Source organism: Cyphomyrmex costatus, unplaced genomic scaffold (assembly GCF_001594065.2).
Source record: "Cyphomyrmex costatus isolate MS0001 unplaced genomic scaffold, Ccosl1.0 scaffold241, whole genome shotgun sequence".
Classification (NCBI taxonomy): Eukaryota; Metazoa; Arthropoda; class Insecta; order Hymenoptera; family Formicidae; genus Cyphomyrmex; species Cyphomyrmex costatus.
In genome coordinates this window covers 762,059-783,315 of record NW_017276489.1, presented here as the reverse complement: position 1 = coordinate 783,315, position 21,257 = coordinate 762,059, and the positions used below count along the sequence as shown (strand labels likewise).

The window sequence follows — 21,257 nt, the reverse complement described above, 5'->3', positions numbered from 1 at the left end:
TGAGTGAACGCTCGCTGTTATTTGCTGTGTATTTTTTTAGATCACCCAATCAGAATTTTAGATCTGGAAGAATACACCAATAATAGCGAGCGCTCACTCAACTGTTGATTCCGCTGAATGTGCCCAATGGCTACGTTCGGCAGACTCGACAGTTGAGTGAGTGCTCTCTGTTATTGGTGTATTCTTCTAGATTTAAAATTTCTTCTTCTTCTTTGATAGCTCCCGCCCCCAAACAATAAAATAGGAGGTCGATACGGCTAGAGTCCTAGATATCAGAGAAGCGCAACCGGCTTAAGTCAGTATCGCAAAATTACTAAAAACAGTATTAAAAATGGCGTCGTTTGCAGACGAACTACGAAATCCACCAATCGTCTATTAGTCAGCCATTTTTAATACCAATGAATGAATGTCATGATTGGTTGACAGTCATCAGCGAATCAGGACGTGGAACATCGGTTGCGCTTCTCTGATATCTAGGACTCTAGATACGGCCAGGTCACGTCTTAAGGTTGATTTATACTGGTCGTAAACTGTTAACTTATGCCGTAATCTGTAAAAATTGACCAATCACAGTCGAATGAGAGGGGAATAATCGATTATAATTGGTCAATTTTTACAGATTACAGCATAAGTTAACAGATTACGGCCAGTATAATCCAACCCTTAATGTTTTAACAGTACTGATTAGAGTAGAAGGTAAAAATTGTATTAAATAGGTGCGAATATTTGCGCCTAGCCGGAGCAAGCGGCTCCTAGAGACCTAGAAAACAGAGATGCGTCATTGAAGGGTATGGCTTGATTGGCTGTCTAAATCGCGTGATCAGAGAGCCATTTTAATTTACTATTGCATCTAATAGATATAGTTTTATAACGTACAGATATATATATATATAGAGAGAGAAAAATTTAGACAATACAGTATCGAAGTGCAATAAAAAACTATTATTATGGTGTAAGTATTCTTATTTGTGTGAATATTTAATATCGGACTTAACCTAACCTAGAGACCCTATACCAGAGTCTGGACACGAGCGCGATTGTGGCAAAATGCTACGAGAGAGAAAGATATATATATACACTATCTTCGTCTATTAATTCTAACCTTAATGTAATGTATATGTATTTGTATATTCTCTTTCATTTAAGTTAACAGCGTAAAAAATATTAAATCATCGATGTCGATGTATTAAATATTAAAAATAATAACATTAAATAAATATTTATAGTAAAAATAGGTGGCTGCGCTGCTCCGTATTGTAATAATTCAGCTGTCAAAGGATATGCAATGAAAAGATTTCCTAAAAATCCTGAACGATGAGTTATATGAGTAAAAAATGTTAACCGAGAAGATTGCGGGTACCGACAAACAATTCACTTTTTTGTGAAGTTAGTTAATATTCGTTAAAAAAATAAAAATGTTCTAAAAGTTTATGTATACATTTCTATCCTATATGAATTTATAAGGTTATCGACGTTTGAATTAGAGCGGGAGTTGCCACAAACGACGGACCAATCAGAAATTGTCTCTCTCGTGTCCAGACTCTGGTTAGAGTCCTAGATATCAGAGAAGCGCAACCGATGTTCCGCGTCCTGATTAGCTGACTGTCAGCCAATCATGACATTCATTCAGTGGTATTAAAAATGGCTGACTAATAGACGATTGGTGGATTTCATATTTCGTCTGCAAATGACGCCATTTTTAATACTTTTCTTAGTAATTTTGCGATACTGACTTAAGCCGGTTGCGCTTCTCTGATATCTAGGACTCTAACTCTGGTATAGGGTCTCTAACCTAACCTAATCTAATCTTTCTACCTTTTGCATCAACTGTCATCAGCTTATTGGTCAAGAGCATTTATATTGAATTAAAATGGCGGTGGTTACCTAACCCAACCGACGCAATGTCGCATCTCTGTTTTCTAGGCCTCTAGCGGCTCCGAGCAGATATCCTCGCGTCAGTGTGCCCGAGTGAGGGAGAGAGCCTCCCTGGGAATCTTAAAGCGAAAATACTAGGGTTTCGCAGCTCTATTGAATATGTTCTCAAAGTAATACGAACCTTTAAAATCAGCGAGTGTCGCCAAATGTTGATAAAAATCTTCTGTGATTTTAGAGTTAGTAACCACGCAGAGGTCCGAATAAGGAACTTTAAAATTTAGTTCTATACCCTTGCTAATTGCCCGTTTAGCTAACTGGTCAGCCTTTTCATTTCCTGTGATACCGCTATGAGAGGGAACCCATATAAAGTGTATCGCAGTGCCCTTGGATTCTGCCTCTTCCAGAGATGACTTAATAAAGGGAATGAGATAATTATTAGTGGAATTACGGAATCCCTTGAGAGTTTCAAGAACATTCATAGAGTCAGTAACAATGGTAGCGCTAGGAAGATTCATGTCAATAGAAATGGTGATAGCGGTATAGATGGCGTACGCCTCAGCGGAAAATACCGATGTATATGACGAAAGTTTAATCATTAATTCAAGCTGTAACTGGGGGGAGTAGATCGCCGCCCCCACGTACGTACTGTGATCTACCTTAGAACCATCAGTGAAGAACATCGTGGAGTCTGAAGCTAGATGAAGGAAGTCACGCTCAAAAAACGTTTGAGCGCTCGGGATGGGTAATTGATTGTAATGATGCCCCCCTAAAATGCATCGTTCCCGCGTGGTGCCAACGGGAGTATGGGCAAGGCGCCTATTCATACATTAAAATAATTCGCAGGTACAGCAGCCGCCGTTAGAACCGCCAGTCTCGCCGGAAAGTGCCGACCGTCGTCGGGGACCGCCGATCGGAAATCTTCTCCCACAAGAAGCCGATCGGCGGAAAATACCGCGACCGACCGAAGTATTGCGAGCGAGACTGGCGATCTAGTATAAGATACCGTAATGACGAGCCGCGCGTGGCATTTTTGTCTCCGCCGTTTTCCCGATATATCCGATCCGCTCACCAGATCCTAAGCTCACGATACCGCTCCAGAGACTCGCTCGTCCGACGAACCTGAGGGGTAGGGTGTATCCTGCCTCTGCCGGGCGTTCCTGGCCGCCGGACAGCCGTTATTAGTAATCACTCCCACCTTCCGTACCTTCTTTTCCGCATCCCGTCCTGGTACTTGACATTAGAAAAGGGGTAGGGCGCTCCCTGCCTCTGTCGGGCGTTCCCGGCCGTCAAGTACCAACTCCGCTTCCTTTCCGAATAAGACTTACGAATTACGCATCGCGCCGCGAAACTACGCTTGCTGGCGTATACCCGCGTTCCGCCGCGTTGCAAACCGCCGTCGAGAAAACTCGCGACCGCCTGTAGATATCCCGCGCCGTTTAGACTTAGTTTCGTTGCATTGTCCGCGTCCGTCTTTCTTCGATTATATATATATATATACATTTTTCTGTTGTCCGCGCTCGCCTGTATATATATACATTTTTCTGTTATCCGCGCTCGCTTATTTCTTCGTTGTATCGTCGTAAGTCGCGTCCGTTCGCTATAATTATATATTTCTGTAAATATATCTTTTCCATTATTATAATTATATATTTCTATCCGTTGTATCTTTTCTATTTTTATAATATTTTTGTCTAGTTGTCGTAATAAACTATGTTTGTCGTCAAATTATTACTTTCGTATTAGCTCTTTCTTTTTTTGCGATTTCCGAAACTTCACATAGTTTTCCGCCGCACCGCTCCGACGCGAATGCTCCTCGCGCCGAACCTTTTTTATACGACACGCATTCCCGGCGAGCTAGTCCGAGTATAAAAATCAGGTAGTTACATGATTATCGCTATCTTCAGGAGGAATAGGAAGGAGAGAGAGTGAGTCGTATGAAATAGTGATAGTGGAGGAACGAAAGGAAGAGCGAAAACCGGGTAAGGTATAAGAGCAGTCCACGAAAGAATGATAGGAGGACCAAATGTATGAGAACACAGTGGCCACTGGAAAGTGGTTATGCAGATAGTCTGTCCTAGAGAGCTCCCTAGCTTTATCACAAAGCTGGTGAAGCTTGTCAACGGCAATGTGGTCCCGCATGGAAGAGATTTTCATAAAGTAGCGGGAGGCGAGAAGGCGGAATCTAAAAGAAAGAGAGAGTTCCACAGTTTCGGCATATATAACATTTATAAGGGGCGTAGAGATGCGATATCCAAGACAAAGGCGGAGGGCATGATTTTGAATGACCTGGGGCGCCCGAAAACAAGTGTTATTAATCATACCAAATATTTGTGTCCCATATTCAATAGCTGCTCGAAGCATAAACCTGTAGACATTTAAGAGTAGGTGCGGGTGAGCTCCCTACCAGGTACCCCTGAGAGTACGAATGATATGGAGAATGCGCTTTCCTTTGTCAGTGACAGTAGACATATGAACTTTACCAGATAGCTTGGGGTCAAGCTGCACCCCCAAAAAGCGTATAGAAGAAGGAAGGATATGATGGTCCCGGATCGTAATAAAATAATTATTGAGAGAAAGGGACCTTTTGGTGGAGAAGATCATAAGCTGCGTTTTAGGGAGGGATATTTCGAGACCACGCTCGAAGAGGAATGCTTCCAAGTCCCGCATAGAGTGTTCAACCGAGTGAATGGCAGACGAGATATCCTTGTGGGATGAATAGATCACAATGTTGTCTGCAAATTGAAAAAGCTCGGTATCAGGATGGAGTACCTCATTGACTTTTCTTAGATAGATATTAAAAAGAGAAGAGCTTAGGACGGACCCCTGAGGAGTGCCTTTAAAGGTAGACATGGGCATCGAGATACTGCCTTGTTCGACAAATTGCACTCTGCGCTCGGAGATAAGATTAAAAATAAAAGACAGAAGGAGAGGAGGAAAATCTAAATCAATAAGATGCTGGATGAGGATGTGTGGAAGAACGTTATCAAAGGCGGATTTGATGTCTACGAAAACAGCCACTGTAGATTGTTTAGTAAGAAATCTCTTGTGAATGTCCGTAACAAGAGCAGTGAGATTGTCCTGACAAGAACGGAATTTGCGGAAACCAAACTGATTATTAGGAATTAAATCCGACAGGGGAGATTCAGCAAGCCAGTAAAGGCGGTTTAAGATTATCCTCTCCATGATCTTGAGGATACAGGAAGTGAGGGAAATAAGACGAACATCACTATTGTTAGGTTTTGGAAGAAGATGGATCAGCGAATGAGACCATTGAGTAGGAAAAATAGAAAGACGAAAAAGGTTGTTAAAAATATAAAGAAGAGAAAGCAAGAGATCTGTAGGGAGAGCCTTAATCAGACAGTAGTCAATTCTGTCCAACCCCGGACTGGAAGAGACTTTAACCGCCTGAAGAGCGGCGGAGAGTTCATTAAAAGTGAAGGGGTCATCCAACCAGGCATGAGTGCCGTTGTAGGAGCCCGAAATGGCAGGTGAAGTGGGAGAGACAGAAGGAGGACACAACCTTTCGACAGCGTCACGAATCATGTCAGCCCTATCATTATTTTTATTCAAAGACGGAGAGTTCGCTGGAATGAGGCAGCGATTACGAAATCTTTTGAGCATACGCCATATATTTACCGTAGGAGTCATCATATCAAGAGAGGCGCAAAATGATTTCCAGCCAGCGCGCTTAGTTCTTCTTAGAATTTTACGAGTCTGCGAAACCACGGAACGATAATAAACATAATTATCCCACGAGGGGCAGTGTCTGAACGATTTCAGAGCATTTCTGCGTTGTTCGACGGCCTTGGAACAGTCAAGAGTCCACCACGGAGATGGTGGAGGGCCTTTTTTAGAGAAAGCCCTACAAGAAGCTTTATTCGTGGGATAGGGTTTAGAAGGAGAAAAGCATTCATAACTCTCGGAAATCAGCTCCATGAAAGTGTTATATTGGGAGATAGGATCGTCAGGATTAATATCCTTGATTTTTTGGGAAATAGAGTTGGCGTTAATATGAAGAGATCGCTGTATTAATTTCCATTCGTCCTTGGATAATTTGATTTTATAAGAGAAAACCGAAGAGATACGAGTCATGCAATTAACCTGTACTTCAATAGGATAGTGATCGCTGCCGAAAAGGTCAGAAGATATAATAGTATCACAAAGAGGGAAGATGCGGGGAGAGGCGATAGCCAAATCAATGATAGAGGAGCTAAAGGAAGAGAAGGAAATGTGCGATGGAGAGGAAGGGGGATTAAGAATCAGTAAGTGATTGTCTTCTATACAAGCGGCGAACGCACGACCAGCAGCATTAGTCCTAGTGCCTCCCCACAATGGATGGTGCGCATTGAAGTCACCAAGAAGGATGAAAGATTCATATTGTGTCAGAACGGAGGAGAGAGCAGCAAAAGAATTAGCAGAGGCGTGAGCGTTAGGGTGCCTGTAAATACCTATCAATAATAGACGTGTGAATTGTTAGTAGATATTTCAATACCCAGAGCTTCAAAGGAGTCATCAAAGACATTAGATAAATTCACCTGAGAGTATGAGATGGGATTACGAATCAAAACCAACATGCCTATAATATCAACCTGATTAGCATCGATGCGCAAGCAGTCAAAGTCTCGCACCCTAAAGTCACATGTGGAGCTGACGCAAGTTTCAGGAAGAAATAAAATATCTATGGTTTCGGCCATCTTTTCAATATCAGCCTTTTTCCCCATGGCACCGCAACAGTTCCAAAAAGAAATTTTAATAGGCATTGTAGGCTGCATTGTGAGTTAAAAAGTTCTGAAGGGAGTCGGAAATGTACTGTGTGTCAGTACCGAATAATGCGGTGAGTACCATGCTGGGAAAGGAATTAAGAATTTTAAGAAGAAATGAGATGACTACTTGTAGGAAATTAGAGGGGCCATCATGATTATCAGTCGGGGGAGAAGAGGAGGAAGCGGGTGGGTAAGTTCCAGGAGCAATGCCGGAAGTGCTATTATAATCTAATGGAGAGTCTGAATAAGGCATTCTGCCATTAGGAGCAAACAGAAGAGAGTTATGCACATCCTGAAGGGAATTGAAATTCTTAGGAGCATTACGATCTGAGGGTTTCTTAGAGTTGATGGAAGAAAGATTCTGGTAGTTGCGGGGAGCATATGTATTCACCCGTACAGGATGTTCATTAGAAGGCGAGGAGTTAAAACGGTACATGGAGGGGGTCGTTGCGGGTAAGCTTGCGGCTGCAGCGTAAGATATACCCGCGTTCAGTGGTACTGAACCGGGTGTGGGAGACGGGAAGACCGGCACCTCAGATGTCAAGTCTTGATAATTGATAAGGGGACGAGGAGGATTACGAGGTTGGGAGGGTGAAGGAAATTCGGAAGGATGGAAGGGATTAGGGGAGGGGGAGAGCGAGGAAGGAGAACCACTAAGTTTTAAGCGTGCCTCGGTGTACGATATGTTATCAAGAGTTGCACAGGTATAAATTTGCTTCTGCCTTAAGTAGGCAGGGCAGGACACAGCGGACGGAAGATGTTCTCCCCCACAGTTACAGCAGATGGGCGGCAGGTTGAGCCGAGGGCAAACATCAGGCTCTGAATGCTTAGCACCACCACATCTATCACATCTCGGCTTGCTCTTGCAATCTGCATTAACATGGCCATATCTAAAGCAGGAGAAGCGCATAAGAACACGTGGGAAGTATGGGGACACAGGGAAATTAACATACATATAGGTGACTGAACGAGGCAGATATTGTCCACGAAATTTAACCAGAACGGTTTTGGAAGGGGTGAAAGTAGTTTCACCGTCTTTACGCAGTCTAATGTTTAATCTCCTGGCTGAGATAATTTTAAGTTGAGAAGAAAATGAATTAATTATTTCGCTCTCCGAAATGTCGTGAGGGACATTTCTGATAATGCCAGAACGCAAAATGTTAAATGTTAGTATAAGAGCTTGAAGACCGGCCTCTTTCAGAGATGGGTGCGAAAGAGCTGTGTTGGCTGCCTTAAAGTCATTGAAGTGGACCGCTACTTTGTTCCGGTCCGAAGATTTGATTTCAATTATGTTATTTTGCGCAAAACTTCTAATGACGCGAGAGACAGCGAGCGGATCTAACCTAGAATTGACGCCGTCGTTGGAATCGGCGGTTCGACGGACGAAAACAATAACGGGGGAACGATGCCCTTTGTCGTAAGATAAATTTAGATCAGAGCGAACCGCTTGACCGGAATCAGGTTCGCCCTGCGGAAGAACGCGAGCACGCTTACCCGGCGGCGGTAAAGCGCTGGGCCGCATGCATCAACGCAGCTCTTTCTTGTACTGTTAGAAACAACTTTACGCTCATCATTCACTTTCGGGGGGGAGGGGGGACCTCCGCCGTCAAAGGCAGCGAGCGCTCATCCTCAACCATCTCAATGTCCGGAATTGAGGGGGTCGATGCACGAGATCCGCTAAGATCTGCCGGGGAACGCGATCTAGAGCGAGGTCCGGACAAGTTGTTTTCAATAGAGGCGGTAGCTTGAGAAGCTTCCCGCGAAATTCGCGGGGACTTCGCCCCCCTCGTCTTGCCTTTCTTACCTTTACGATTTGTGACGACGTTAAAAGATGCCGATTTGAGAAAGCTAGCCTTCGGCGGAGGCATATTCGTCGGAGGAATCGCGGCCTCAGCACTATCCTTTCCAGAGCGCGTAAAAAATGAGTTGAAGTCCTCCAGGGACGCGGATAAAATCTTTTTAGACAAACCCACGCCACCGCCGGGATCCGGCGAGGCCGGCCCACCTTCCTGCATAGCAGGAAAAATGGCCAAAAGAGCAGGAGAAAAAAAAGGACTTACTTACGCGCAAGGAAGAAAATAAACAATAAAAAGCAGGCTCAAAGAACCTAGGATGCAAGCGAAAGCCTATAAGGCACGGGAAACAATCAAGGAAGCGCAGGAACGATCCACACTGTTCTAGAGTCCCTATACTAAAGGTGCTTTTTCATGCGCAGCACGCTGCAGCAGCAATTCGTTACTATTGGTTAAGGATTTTATGTAAGCTAGATGACGCACTTCCGGCGCAAAATACATTTTGCCGCAGTTCGTTGAAGTTGAACCGAACGAACAGCAAGCAGCAAGCGGCAAAATCGAGAAAGCGTACAATATGTCCGTCGTTTCATTATGAAAATATTATTTATTGCAATAAATATTAGGAAAATAAACGAAAAATGGCTTCGGATAAGGTACGGATACATGTTTGTAAATTAGATCATTTTATACTTTACCACAAATTTGAAAAAGTAAAGTGTAAAGTATAAAATAATCTAATTTACAAACATTCGTACCTTATCCGAAGCCATTCTTCGTTTATTTTCCTAATATTTATTGCAATAAATAATATTTTCATAATGAAACGACGGACATATTGTACGCTTTCTCGATTTTGCCGCTTGCTGCTTGCTGTTCGTTCGGTTCAACTTCAACGAACTGCGGCAAAATGTATTTTGCGCCGGAAGTGCGTCATCTAGCTTACATAAAATTCTTAACCAATAGTAACGAATTGCTGCTGCAGCGTGCTGCGCATGAAAAAGTACCTTAAGAGTCTGGCCATGGTCTAGTTCTTTGGTCTAGTTCGACAAAACATAGCGTCGTCGTACATAACTAAAAACGTGATGTGATCGATGTGGTACTATTCGATAAAATAATGAAACGGTATATTACATTTCGCATAAAATAGAACTGCAACAAAGGACGATTACGAAATAAGAATTATATAGTAGTAAAACTATGGCTAGGCATGCTGCTATGATATAATTTACTTATATCATTTTAATGTATTTTATAAGTAATGTATTTATAAGTAAATTAGAGGATATGTTTACTTATGAATACTATTAAAATTTATTTGTATTTGTATTTTTACATTAAATAAAATATTAAAAACAACTTTATTATCTCATTGTTCTGTTCCTACTAACTGAATAAAACTGGTGCTGTTTAATAATAATGCTGCTATTAAATGATATAATTATTTATTTATGAATACATTAATTGAAATTGTATTTGTATTTTCACATTAAAAAATTGTTAAAAACAGCTTTATTATATTATTGTTCTATTCTTATTCTTTCTATGATTCTTACTAGTTGAATGATACCGCGTCCAAGATATTAAATTCGAGACACTTCATTGGCTCTGCCATATTTTGTCGAAACCAATAGGCTGGATGACAACCTTGTCCAGACTCTTAGTATAGGGACTCTACACTGTTCGAGAGCTCGCGAGCCAATCAGATTTAAAATTTGATTGGATGATCTAAAAGAATACACCAATAACAGCGAGTGCTCACTCAACTGTAGTCCGCTGATCGCACCCAATGGGCGAGTTCAAGATGGCAAAGCGGCTAGGTACGCTTACCGAGCGATTGAATATAATTGGTTATTACTTATAGATCCAACCAATCATACTCGATCGTTCGGCAAGCGTACCTAGCCGCTTTGTCGTCTTGAACTCGCCCAATATCACGTGACAATTCATAAAAAGAGTCCTCTGCCAGAATAATTGCAAATTATAGGTTCTCTCATTTTTGAAAGAGGTCTCTACTCTCTCGTATCAAATCCAATAACGGCAGTGTCGACTCGACAGTGATCGACAGTGACAATTGTAACCGGTAATTTGATTGAGTTTTACGCGCGGCTCTCTTAAATTAGAAAATGAAGCCTAAAACTGATTTGTTGGCTGAGTCTGCGTGGAAACAGCTGCAGCAATACTTCGACAATAATGGCTCGAAAATTAATATATACAATATGTTTCAGCAGGATCTTAAACGTTTCGAAAAATTTAGGTACGTCTTCTGGTCTGCTTTTAATAACCTTGAGATGACCTTTTAAAAGTTATTTATCGTATAATTGAAAAACTATTTTAAATACTTTTTTTTTAAACATAGAATTTTTAACTAAACATTTTTCTATTAAATCTAATAAAAAATAATGCATGCTCCTAGGTTTAATTAATTACATCATTAGAACTGTAACTAGTTCTAAATTTTTGCAAAATGTTTAAAAAATTTCGAATTTTTGCAAGAAAACTAAATAAACATAAGATATGTATAAAAATTATATTTAAGTAATTATGTAAAACAGCCTAGAGTTATCTACTTCACAAGATGAACCGATTTTATTGGATTATTCCAAGAATAAGATTAATGAAGAAGTACTTAGATTATTATTTAACCTGGTATGTAGAATTAATTTGTATAAAATAATTTTTGTTGAGTTCTAATATTTGAATAATGTTATTATATCATTCTATAGGCTCGTGCACGAGAAATAGAAGCTGCAAGGGATGCCATGTTTAATGGTGAAAAAATCAATTTCACTGAGAATAGAGCAGTTCTGCATATTGCGTTACGTAATAGGAGTAATACACCCATATTAGTAGATGGAAAAGATGTAATGCCTGATGTTAACGCAGTATTAGAACATATGAAAAGCTTTACACATGAAGTAAGTTTATCATGTTTTTAATATATACATCCTTATATATATACATAAAATATGTTTATTTACAGATATTGACGAAAAAATGGAAAGGATTCACTGGTAAACCTATTGAAGATGTTGTCAATATTGGAATTGGTGGCTCTGATCTTGTAATTCATGCAAAAGTTTTTTTCTTACAGTAATAATTATTAAATATTCATTAAAAATTTAATACTTATTTATATTCTAATAGGGTCCACTTATGGTAACTGAAGCTTTAAAAGCATACAGCATTGGACCTAAAGTTCACTTTGTCAGCAACATAGATGGTACTCATATAGTTGAAACTCTTAAAAAGTTAAATCCAGAAACAACTTTATTCATAATAGCTTCAAAGACATTTACTACACAGGAAACAATAACAAATGCAACTACTGCCAAACTGTGGCTTTTAAAAACATTAAAAGATGTAAGCAAAAAATGAGTTAAAATTAAAACATTAATATTTAAATATCATTTTCTTCTTAATATGTATTATATGTTATCTAATATGATAGTTCAATGTTATTTAGGAAGCTGCAGTAGCCTTTCATTTTGTAGCATTATCTACTAATGAACAAAAGGTTAAAGAATTTGGCATTAATGTGAAAAATATGTTTGGCTTCTGGGATTGGGTTGGTGGACGTTATTCATTATGGTCAGCTATTGGCTTATCAATCTGTTTGTCAATTGGTTTTGATAATTTCGAAAAGCTTTTATGTGGTGCTCACTTTATGGATCAACACTTTTGCACAGCGCCATTAGAGCAAAATGTAAGTATATTGAATGAAAAAAATTACATTCTACTAAATTATTGATTATCAAAAAATAATCTCGAAAATTAAAAACTATAAGTCAAAAATACATATGAATAAGAGAATTGTTAGATTTTTAAATTATTTATTACATAAATATTATGATATTAATTATATATTAGAATGATTTAAAAGAATTAGAGAGTGATTTTATTATATGTTTCATGATTTATATAACTTATTCTTTGTAGGCTCCTGTCATATTAGCTTTACTTGGCATATGGTATCATAACTTTTATAAGGCTGAAACACATGCATTATTACCATATGACCAATATCTACATAGATTTGCAGCTTACTTTCAGCAAGGCGATATGGAAAGTAACGGAAAATATATTACTCGTTCTGGAAAAACCGTAACTTATTCCACTGGTACATTCTGTATTATCTAGAATATGTTTTTAAATACTAAACAGATAATAGATTAACATCTGTTGTGTTTTTAAAGGGCCAATTGTATGGGGAGAACCAGGCACTAATGGACAACATGCATTTTATCAATTATTGCACCAAGGTACAAGACTTGTACCAGCAGATTTTATAATTCCTGTTCAATCTCAAAATCAGGTGAATAATTTTTTATATTGCTATATTTATTAGATTTATCTGAGGATGACCCAATCATGATATTAAAACATTTATTATTAATTTTTAATAAATACTGTATTGTGCACATGTACATCCAGTGTCAGAGCTCTTATTGACTTTTTTTATTGTTTGATTTATTTCTTTAGAGCTTTGTAATAATATTACTAATCTGTTATTATATATTTCTATTTGTACACTTTGTGCAGATTCCTCCACATCATACGATTTTACTTGCTAACTTCTTTGCACAAACTGAAGCTTTAATGAAAGGCAAGAATGAAAATGAAGCTCGAGCTGAATTGCAAAAATCAGGATTGAGCGCTGAACAAATAGAATCATTATTACCACATAAGTTGTTTGAAGGAAACAGACCGACAAACAGCATTGTAATAAAGAAACTGACACCTTTTATTCTTGGTGCTTTGATCGGTAAAAAAACAAAATAATTTTATATACATATGTGCGTGTATGTGTATATGCATGCATGCATGCGTGTATATGTACACACACATATACATATATGTCTGATAAATCGTAGCACAATTGAAGATATATTCTTTATATTTTCTCGAATACTTTTTTCAAAAATTATGCAATAAATCAAAAGCATTTATTAATATAAATTTTATTAATTTTTTCACATGCAATCATTTCTTTGCTGATTGTATCACGATTTATTAGATATTAAATTATAATAATACATATAATTATACATTTGTATAGACATTCGTTGTAATTTTTTTGTTCTATTTTTTTCAGCAATGTATGAACATAAAATTTTTGTACAAGGTATTATTTGGGACATCAATTCTTATGATCAGTGGGGGTAAGAAAAAAAAATTATACTTTTGCATGAAACGCAAAGTTCTTTACCAATATATAGAAATTCTTTAGTAGAATTCTTGAAAAATTAATATTTTTATATACAGCGTGGAGTTGGGAAAACAGCTAGCTAAAGCCATTGAACCAGAGCTGGTTAGTGCAGAAAACGTCACAACGCATGACTCGTCAACTAATGGTTTGATAGCATTTGCTAAACGCCACAGAGCCTAAATATATCTATCTAGCTCTATTCTTTGTTACGAAATGTTTAAAATAGGGACAGTCAAATATGAATAGCTATATTCCAAGTTATGTTATATGTATCAGAATTTATGTATATACTTGAGAGATATATATATATATATATATATATAGTTGATGAAAAAGAAATTATATAAGAACCATGTATAACTCTTAAGAATCTTGTTTTTGAAATTCTTAATTCTTATTGTGATATGAAATTGGATCAATATCTGTATAATTTCAGTTATAGAGTTTCAATATTATCGATACATTATGGAATATGCTTTTAATTAAATTATACAAAATTAATTTATTTTGATATACAAAGAAAAAGATTATAAATTCAATGTTACAATATTATAATGGAATCAAGAAAGTCAGAGTTATAAAAATGATTTGATTATATTTAATGTACTTACTAAATCATATTTGCTTTGATTTGAGATATTTTAAATATGGAGTAAAAAAGTACAAGTGTGTTTGTTGTAATTAGCATAATATAAAAGTTAAATGAACAATATTGTAAGAATATATACACACAATATAACATTATCTTCAACAGAATATTTAATAGTAGTTTTTAAAATCTATTTTAGAAGATTTTTAAATACTTTCTTTTCTGTATGTTTATTTAATAAAAACGTTTTTATTTCGTATACATACATTCCAATCTTACCTTTTACAGTTTTAATTTTATATGATATAGGTAATAATGTTTTTATTTTAATCTATGCAAATCTAGCCACGGTTTTAATATAAAAATTATATATTAAATATGTAATAGAAAACGAGGCTTGCATAGAAATATGTTATGCGTCATAATTATATATAATTCTATAAATATTAAATTATTAAAATTTTATTCAGCCTAATATAATCTAATCTAAATTAACTTAACCAAATCCTAACCTTTATTAATCCCGTGTACATACATCGTTTTTCCTTATTTAACATTTGATAAATAATAAAGGTAAAATGATTTCGCGAGTATGTGGGTGTTAATAAGTGGAACGCACCCATAGTATGATCTGTTCTTTTTAGCTCAATTTAACTTCTCGCACTATTCATCTTTTTTTTCTTTAACGTGGAAAGAAAAGGAGGAAAGAGATGAATTATGTAAGAAGTGGAGCTAAAAAGAACAGACCTATCAAGTGGCAATGGCAATTGGCATTGTCAAATGTCAAGCACTATAAGATAAGGCGGACAAGATTGATATAGTATCTTGATTCATTTTTCCTGTAGCGATTTTTCACGATCTTTCATCAAACTCAGTGCATGAAAGCACGTTTAACGCGTCAATGGTGGTCAATAGTGGGCAGTGTCACGCTAATGTTATGAGAAGCAATCTCTTGTAGCCAAGAGAAAGAATGGAGTTATTAGTCACGCAGTACACTCTGCTCGAGGAAAATATATTGCAAAATATTAAACGCAATGGCATACAACACCGGTACGTCAATGATACTGTCCTTTCCTAATAACGAATTAATCTTGCAACGAAGTTTTAACGCGGTTATTACGTTTTGTTATGAAATTGTAGAGAGATGTGTTTATCAGTCAATGTCAATCCGTATAGTTTCAATAAGTGATTTACGAATTTATAACTAGATAATAACAGTAATCGATTTGTTTTTAAATTGGTGACGATAGAAAAAATGAATATCTTAAGTAACTTGAATAAATTTTTGATTAATTTGATCAGACTAAATCAAATAAATATATATTTTTATTCGTATTTGTAAGATGGTAAATTTGTTCAATAAATTAATTAAGAGTTGCTTGAGCCTGTAGCAAAGCTAAATTTATTGTAGTATGAATTACCTTTGTAGGCCAAATGCAAACAGTGGATTATGGTTAGGTGCTTTAGTTGGCCTGAGTGCTGTGATTACGATATTGAGAGAAGAAAGCAGTTATTCTGAGATATGCCTCTCTGTAGGAACTACTGGCTTTGGCCTTGTTGTCTGTTGCCTATGTCTTTATGCACGACTTTCGATAAAACAAATTGTAGCAAAAGACTTTCATGCTATATACTTTGTACCTGCAATTATAACATCCATACTGTTTCTACTTGCTGCTAACAAAGGTATATCAATCCGGAAATTATTTTTTCATTGATTTAAAAAGCTTTATTGACATGAATATAAGTAACACATTGATACATATTGGAATTGAATAGTTATAATATATGTGCAACTCTAGTTCTTATTATATTTTTATATTAATTAAATAAGAACAGGACTATTGACTAGTGTCACATGGGGCTTAATTGTCGGAAGTTTGGGCACATGGGGTGTTTTACAACTAATGTCAGCTTTTCCATGCTGTTTTACAATGGGAGAAGCAACAACAGTTATGCATAGTTTTATTTTGTTCTTGATATCAGTCGTTACCAACTTACCTTTACGATATCATTTACCTCCAATTCACGATAATGATATCAGTACAGTCTTGTTACAGGTAATAAAATGTAAAAATTGTTAATTAATTAATTAATTAATTAAATAGTTTTTCATATAGTATATCATATGTTACAGGTTGCAATATTGTATGTAGTATCAGTATGTTTCCTGTGTGGATATTTTCCTGTCCTCCGCAACACAACATACTTTTACTTGATGATAATCGGTCTCTTAAGTTTTATAATTCTTCCAGTACTTTACATTATTCTTGATCAAAATCCAATAGAATGGATAGTTTCTTTTGCTTTTAGTAGTTATGAAAGGGTAAATAACTACATAATATTTTATTGTAATTTATGCTACTTTAAACATGGATGAATTAGATAAGATATAGATTAAATAATAATAATAATATTTTTTCAATTATTGGTCTCATTTTATTCTTATATGTTTCAGATTGCAATTTTTATATATTGGATAGTATGTTTTGTGTTAAGTATCTTTATTATAAACCATCAGATATCATTGAAATCCCAAGCTACAAGTTCGACTAGAAAACATTTTCATATATTAGCTACATTTGTATATATTCCTGGTATGATGTATGATCCTTCACTATTATATCTTGCTAGTGGTGTGATGTTTATACTACTTATTGCTCTTGAGGTATACAATTATATACTCATTGTTATATATATAATTACTAGATTTCAATAGTATAATTTTTATTTAAATTACAGTTTGCTTATATTATGCAAAGCAATTATATAATGGATAGTAATTAAGCTTAACAAAAAAATTATTAATGTTTTAAAAACACTATTTATAATTTCTTTATTAAGCTTGATCACTGACTGTTATATTACATAATTCTTATTTATTTTTTATATGTTTGATATGGTAATTGTATTAATTGATTTCTAGGTAATCAGAGTTTTAAAAGTCCCGCCTTTAGGAGAAATTTTACAGCAAGGATTTATTGCATTTGTTGATGAAAAGGATTGTTTGCTTTCATTAACACCTATATATCTATTGTGTGGTTTATCATTACCCCTTTGGATGCCAACTAATAATTTGACGCTAATAGTATTACTCAGTGGCGTGCTGACGGTAGGAATTGGTGACACTGCTGCAAGCTTTGTCGGTAACAGATGGGGTGCACATAAATGGCTCGACACGGAAAAAACTATCGAAGGCACCATCGCATGCATATTTTGCCAAGTTTGCATAATACTCACGTTAACATGTTGTGGTAGATTTCGGCTCTTTATATCTTCCTAACAGCTTTTTTTCATAAAACTTTATTTTTAATTATTTATATTTTGCCAGGTTTTGTGGATAATTATCGATTACTACTGAGAAGCATTTTATCGGCTGTATCAATATCGTTGATCGAGGCACGCACAAATCAAGTGGACAATCTGGCTCTGCCATTATTAATGTATGTATGTTTGATGATCTAAATGGATACATCATTCTTTCCAATTTGATAATAATCCTCTACACACATATATATATATATATATATATATATATGTGTGTGTGTGTTGTTGTGGAGCTTAAATTAATTTTTAAGAAAGTTACCATTAATAACAACCATAAATACAATCATTTCATTGTATAATTTTTTGTGATTTTCTACCTTCTATTTTGTGCTTTTTACAATGGAAGGAAATGAGAACATGTAAGTAGCTTATATAGAATGTATGTAACATCTTTTTATGCTGTTTTATGATAAAAATTATGTTTAAATTGATACATTTAATCACATCATATTATTTAATAAGTTGTCATATAAATCTATATATAGGCAATTAGCTATGTTTGAAGATTAAAGATTGCAAAATTTAAATCTAATAGGAACCATTAAAATTGCGAGCGATTTTAATATTATTCTACTTCTTGTTTGCACAACAATACATGTAATTAATGTATTTGTTAACGGAACAAACAAATAAGGATATAATGAATGCAATTATCTTCATATGCGCTGTGTTGTTAAGTGGTGATAATGTACAAATATTTATACTTATAATGGCATAACACGTTATATATTTTTCTGTATATATCAGTATATGTGTAACATATATAACTTATATATTTATTCAAAGAATCGAATTATATGTAAACGATGTATAAAAAAATCGTATTGACAGATCAATGCGAATGCGAAGATCGGTGAAGGCAGATGTATGCATTTACGCTTTACTAACTTACATTTACTTAAAATCTGCGAAACATCGATTGTATGTCTGATATATTTCATTCCTGACAAAGCATTTTTGTATGTGAGCCATATGAACTTTCTAATAAGCGGAAAATTACTAATATATGAATAAAATTATATTTTTCTATTTTATAATGATTGTTCTTCATATTGTCTATATGTATATACATATATACATGTATATGTATATACATATATATACATTTTTTTAGGAAAAAATTATACATACAATATATAAAATTAATTTTATATATTTAATTTTATATATATAATATATAAATACATTATAGAGTTAGAAAGTCTGAGAGACTTAAATGAATCTAATATTGAAATTTTCTTTATTATTATTCCGATGTTATAATTTTGAAGTCAGTTGATTTTTTTTAAGCAGGGCGATTTGGAATAATCATTAATTGAAATGTTTATTTTAGTGTTTATTTTAATGTTTTATTGACCACACAGCCTTAAAATCTCAGTTGAGAAGCGGAATAATTATTTAAATAAAATCTGATTTGAGATACAAAATAATGATTAAAGTAACTGTAATCAAAGTAGTTATGTGCTTCAAAAATTATTGAAAATATTAAAAAAATGATTAAATGTTTAATCATGAAATGTACCATAATCATACATTAGAAATAAATCCAGCTAATATTAACACAGAAAAAAATTTTTATATTAATAATTAGAAAAATTTGATTATTTTCATAAAAGGATATTTTGTGGTATCTCAAATTAAATTTAAATTATTTCACTTCTCAGCTGAATACAGTTTCGATCGATCTCAGTCAAAGTATTGATTAGAGATGAATTGAACCGCCCGCGTCTCAAAATACACTACTCCATTCTGAATATCTCATCTGACACGTTTTTGAGATGAGATTCGAACAAATCCTTGATTCTTTTTATCCTTAATTCTAATAGAATATTAGTTTGGTCTATCGATATCAAGATAGTCCGATGTATTAGTATTATCTCATCTTCACAGAATAATTTCACATAATCATTCATATTCGATCGCCTTCACGGTCCAAGGAAATGAGACAAACGGATATACATTATGTTATATCACTACGTTAATATATATTATTTAAATTTGTTTTGTGTGTATGTGTGTGTGTGTATGAAAATTAAATATCCTAAAATTCTCGATCATGTAACACTGTTTTTTAGTGGAATCGTGGACGAACGTTGTGTCACGTTCACTGTGTTAAAATGTAAAACTTATTCAGTGTATTTCTTGAATCTCATTATATGATATATTACGACTTTTTCGTTATCATATACACTTTCGATTGCAATATTTGGAGATATTTGCTGCTTGATATTCGTATTTTTTCTCTTCGCGTTGCAGTCTCGTCGTTCTTAATTATTAAAAAAGTATAATGGAATATACGGTCAGTATGAAATTTGCCCGAACGAGGACGATAAAAATATACTGTCTAAATATATAGAAAAATTTTGTGTATACATGTACATATACACACATGCACACATGTATGCAATACACACACCCACACACACTTACTTTCTTTCTCTCTCTCTCTCTCTCTCTCTCTCTCTCTCTCTCTCTCTCTCTCTCTCTCTCTTTTTTCTCTCTGCTTTCATATTGTTTTATAATCTACAATTTAGAATATCTAAAACACATACATATTTACACGACAAAATCTTAAAAATAAAGAAATATGTCATTTTTCAAAATATAAAAAAATTTTATTATTTTATTTTAAACGAATAACAGAATCCTCAGATAAAATTAATTATTCTTATATTTAAAAATATTAACTTTAATACGAACATTATTATATAAATTAATCGTTATTCGATATCTGTGTTTAGAAATGTTCAAAAGAAAATGTTTTATTTCATCTTATTCCAAGTTTTTATATGCATGAACATAAAGATTATGAAATAAGTAAATAAATTGTAAAATGGAGATTGCCTCTGTATATATATATTATATATATATATATTAAACTTTTAGTTGTCATATATTTATAAAAAGAAGCCAAAAGAATTGAACTATACAATAATTATAACGTGATAATAATAAAACAATTACATATATATATATAAATTATTATATAGAATGTGTGTTATGCCTATATTTACATTCAATCAAATTAAGTGTTCTTTAGATTGGGCAAATTTCACACTGCAAAATAATAAATTATAGTAAGAAAATAAGCATTCGCGTTAATTATGCGGTGCTGATTATTGACTTTCATGTTTGCAAACGAATATCATGCTGTCTTGTAATTTACGAGCATCTATTTGGATTATACAAAGAAATAGTCTCAATATGAGTATATGTGCGCATGTACATACAATACTGAGCTTATCTCTTTATGTCTACAAGTTGGACGTTAATTGGTTTTATCCCGTCTTAGCACTAGCAAAAGAATTAGCATAATAATTAAAATGGGAAATGGTAGAATGAAAAATCATTTTTAATGTTATAATGTCCAATTAAACTCTATCAAATTGAGAGAAGCAGAAAGTGTGTATTCTCCAACCATTCTACTTTCGATATACACAAGAGATTGTCATAAAAGTGATAAGATTGATCCTTTAAAGCATCGCATGTCAATATCGAATATGAAAAGCGTGGAATTAAGTTTCGAACTTTTCAATTTTACCAATCCTACGATAAAATTACATCCAAACATTCATATTCTTAACAACTTGAGATCAATTAACGTATGAAATGGAAATATCGTTGTGCACAAATGATTAAAATAAATTTTTCATTTTGTGTACGTATGAAATAAAAACGATCAGAAATTAAAGAAAAGCACTAAGAAT

General features: G+C 34.7%; 2 protein-coding genes across 2 annotated transcripts; both read left to right on the top strand.

The window, feature by feature from the left end:
* Positions 1-10,486: 10,486 nt before the first annotated feature.
* Positions 10,487-13,927, top strand: Pgi (glucose-6-phosphate isomerase). Its single transcript, XM_018540361.1, has 11 exons — positions 10,487-10,685; positions 10,984-11,077; positions 11,155-11,346; positions 11,412-11,492; positions 11,576-11,791; positions 11,895-12,134; positions 12,368-12,548; positions 12,625-12,743; positions 12,971-13,193; positions 13,524-13,590; positions 13,694-13,927. Exons 1-11 carry the CDS (start codon positions 10,555-10,557, stop codon positions 13,815-13,817), a joined length of 1,668 nt encoding a protein of 555 aa, XP_018395863.1. The 5' UTR covers positions 10,487-10,554; the 3' UTR covers positions 13,818-13,927.
* Positions 13,928-14,988: 1,061 nt separating this feature from the next.
* On the top strand, positions 14,989-17,723 carry Dolk (Dolichol kinase). The gene is made up of 7 exons (XM_018540371.1): positions 14,989-15,276; positions 15,656-15,909; positions 16,063-16,283; positions 16,361-16,549; positions 16,682-16,891; positions 17,150-17,477; positions 17,555-17,723. Exons 1-7 carry the CDS (start codon positions 15,197-15,199, stop codon positions 17,686-17,688), a joined length of 1,416 nt encoding a protein of 471 aa, XP_018395873.1. The 5' UTR covers positions 14,989-15,196; the 3' UTR covers positions 17,689-17,723.
* The last annotated feature ends 3,534 nt before the right edge of the window (positions 17,724-21,257 follow it).

Excerpts from the sequence above, each read along its gene's own strand:
- Dolk (XM_018540371.1), top strand. The coding sequence starts at position 15,197 with ATGGAGTTATTAGTCACGCAGTACACTCTGCTCGAGGAAAATATATTG. Across the intron at positions 16,892-17,149 it reads TACTACTTATTGCTCTTGAG|GTAATCAGAGTTTTAAAAGT; the intron begins GTATACAATTAT and ends ATTGATTTCTAG. Across the intron at positions 17,478-17,554 it reads ACTCACGTTAACATGTTGTG|GTTTTGTGGATAATTATCGA; the intron begins GTAGATTTCGGC and ends ATATTTTGCCAG.
- Pgi (XM_018540361.1), top strand. The coding sequence starts at position 10,555 with ATGAAGCCTAAAACTGATTTGTTGGCTGAGTCTGCGTGGAAACAGCTG. Across the intron at positions 13,194-13,523 it reads TATTCTTGGTGCTTTGATCG|CAATGTATGAACATAAAATT; the intron begins GTAAAAAAACAA and ends TATTTTTTTCAG. Across the intron at positions 13,591-13,693 it reads AATTCTTATGATCAGTGGGG|CGTGGAGTTGGGAAAACAGC; the intron begins GTAAGAAAAAAA and ends TTTTATATACAG.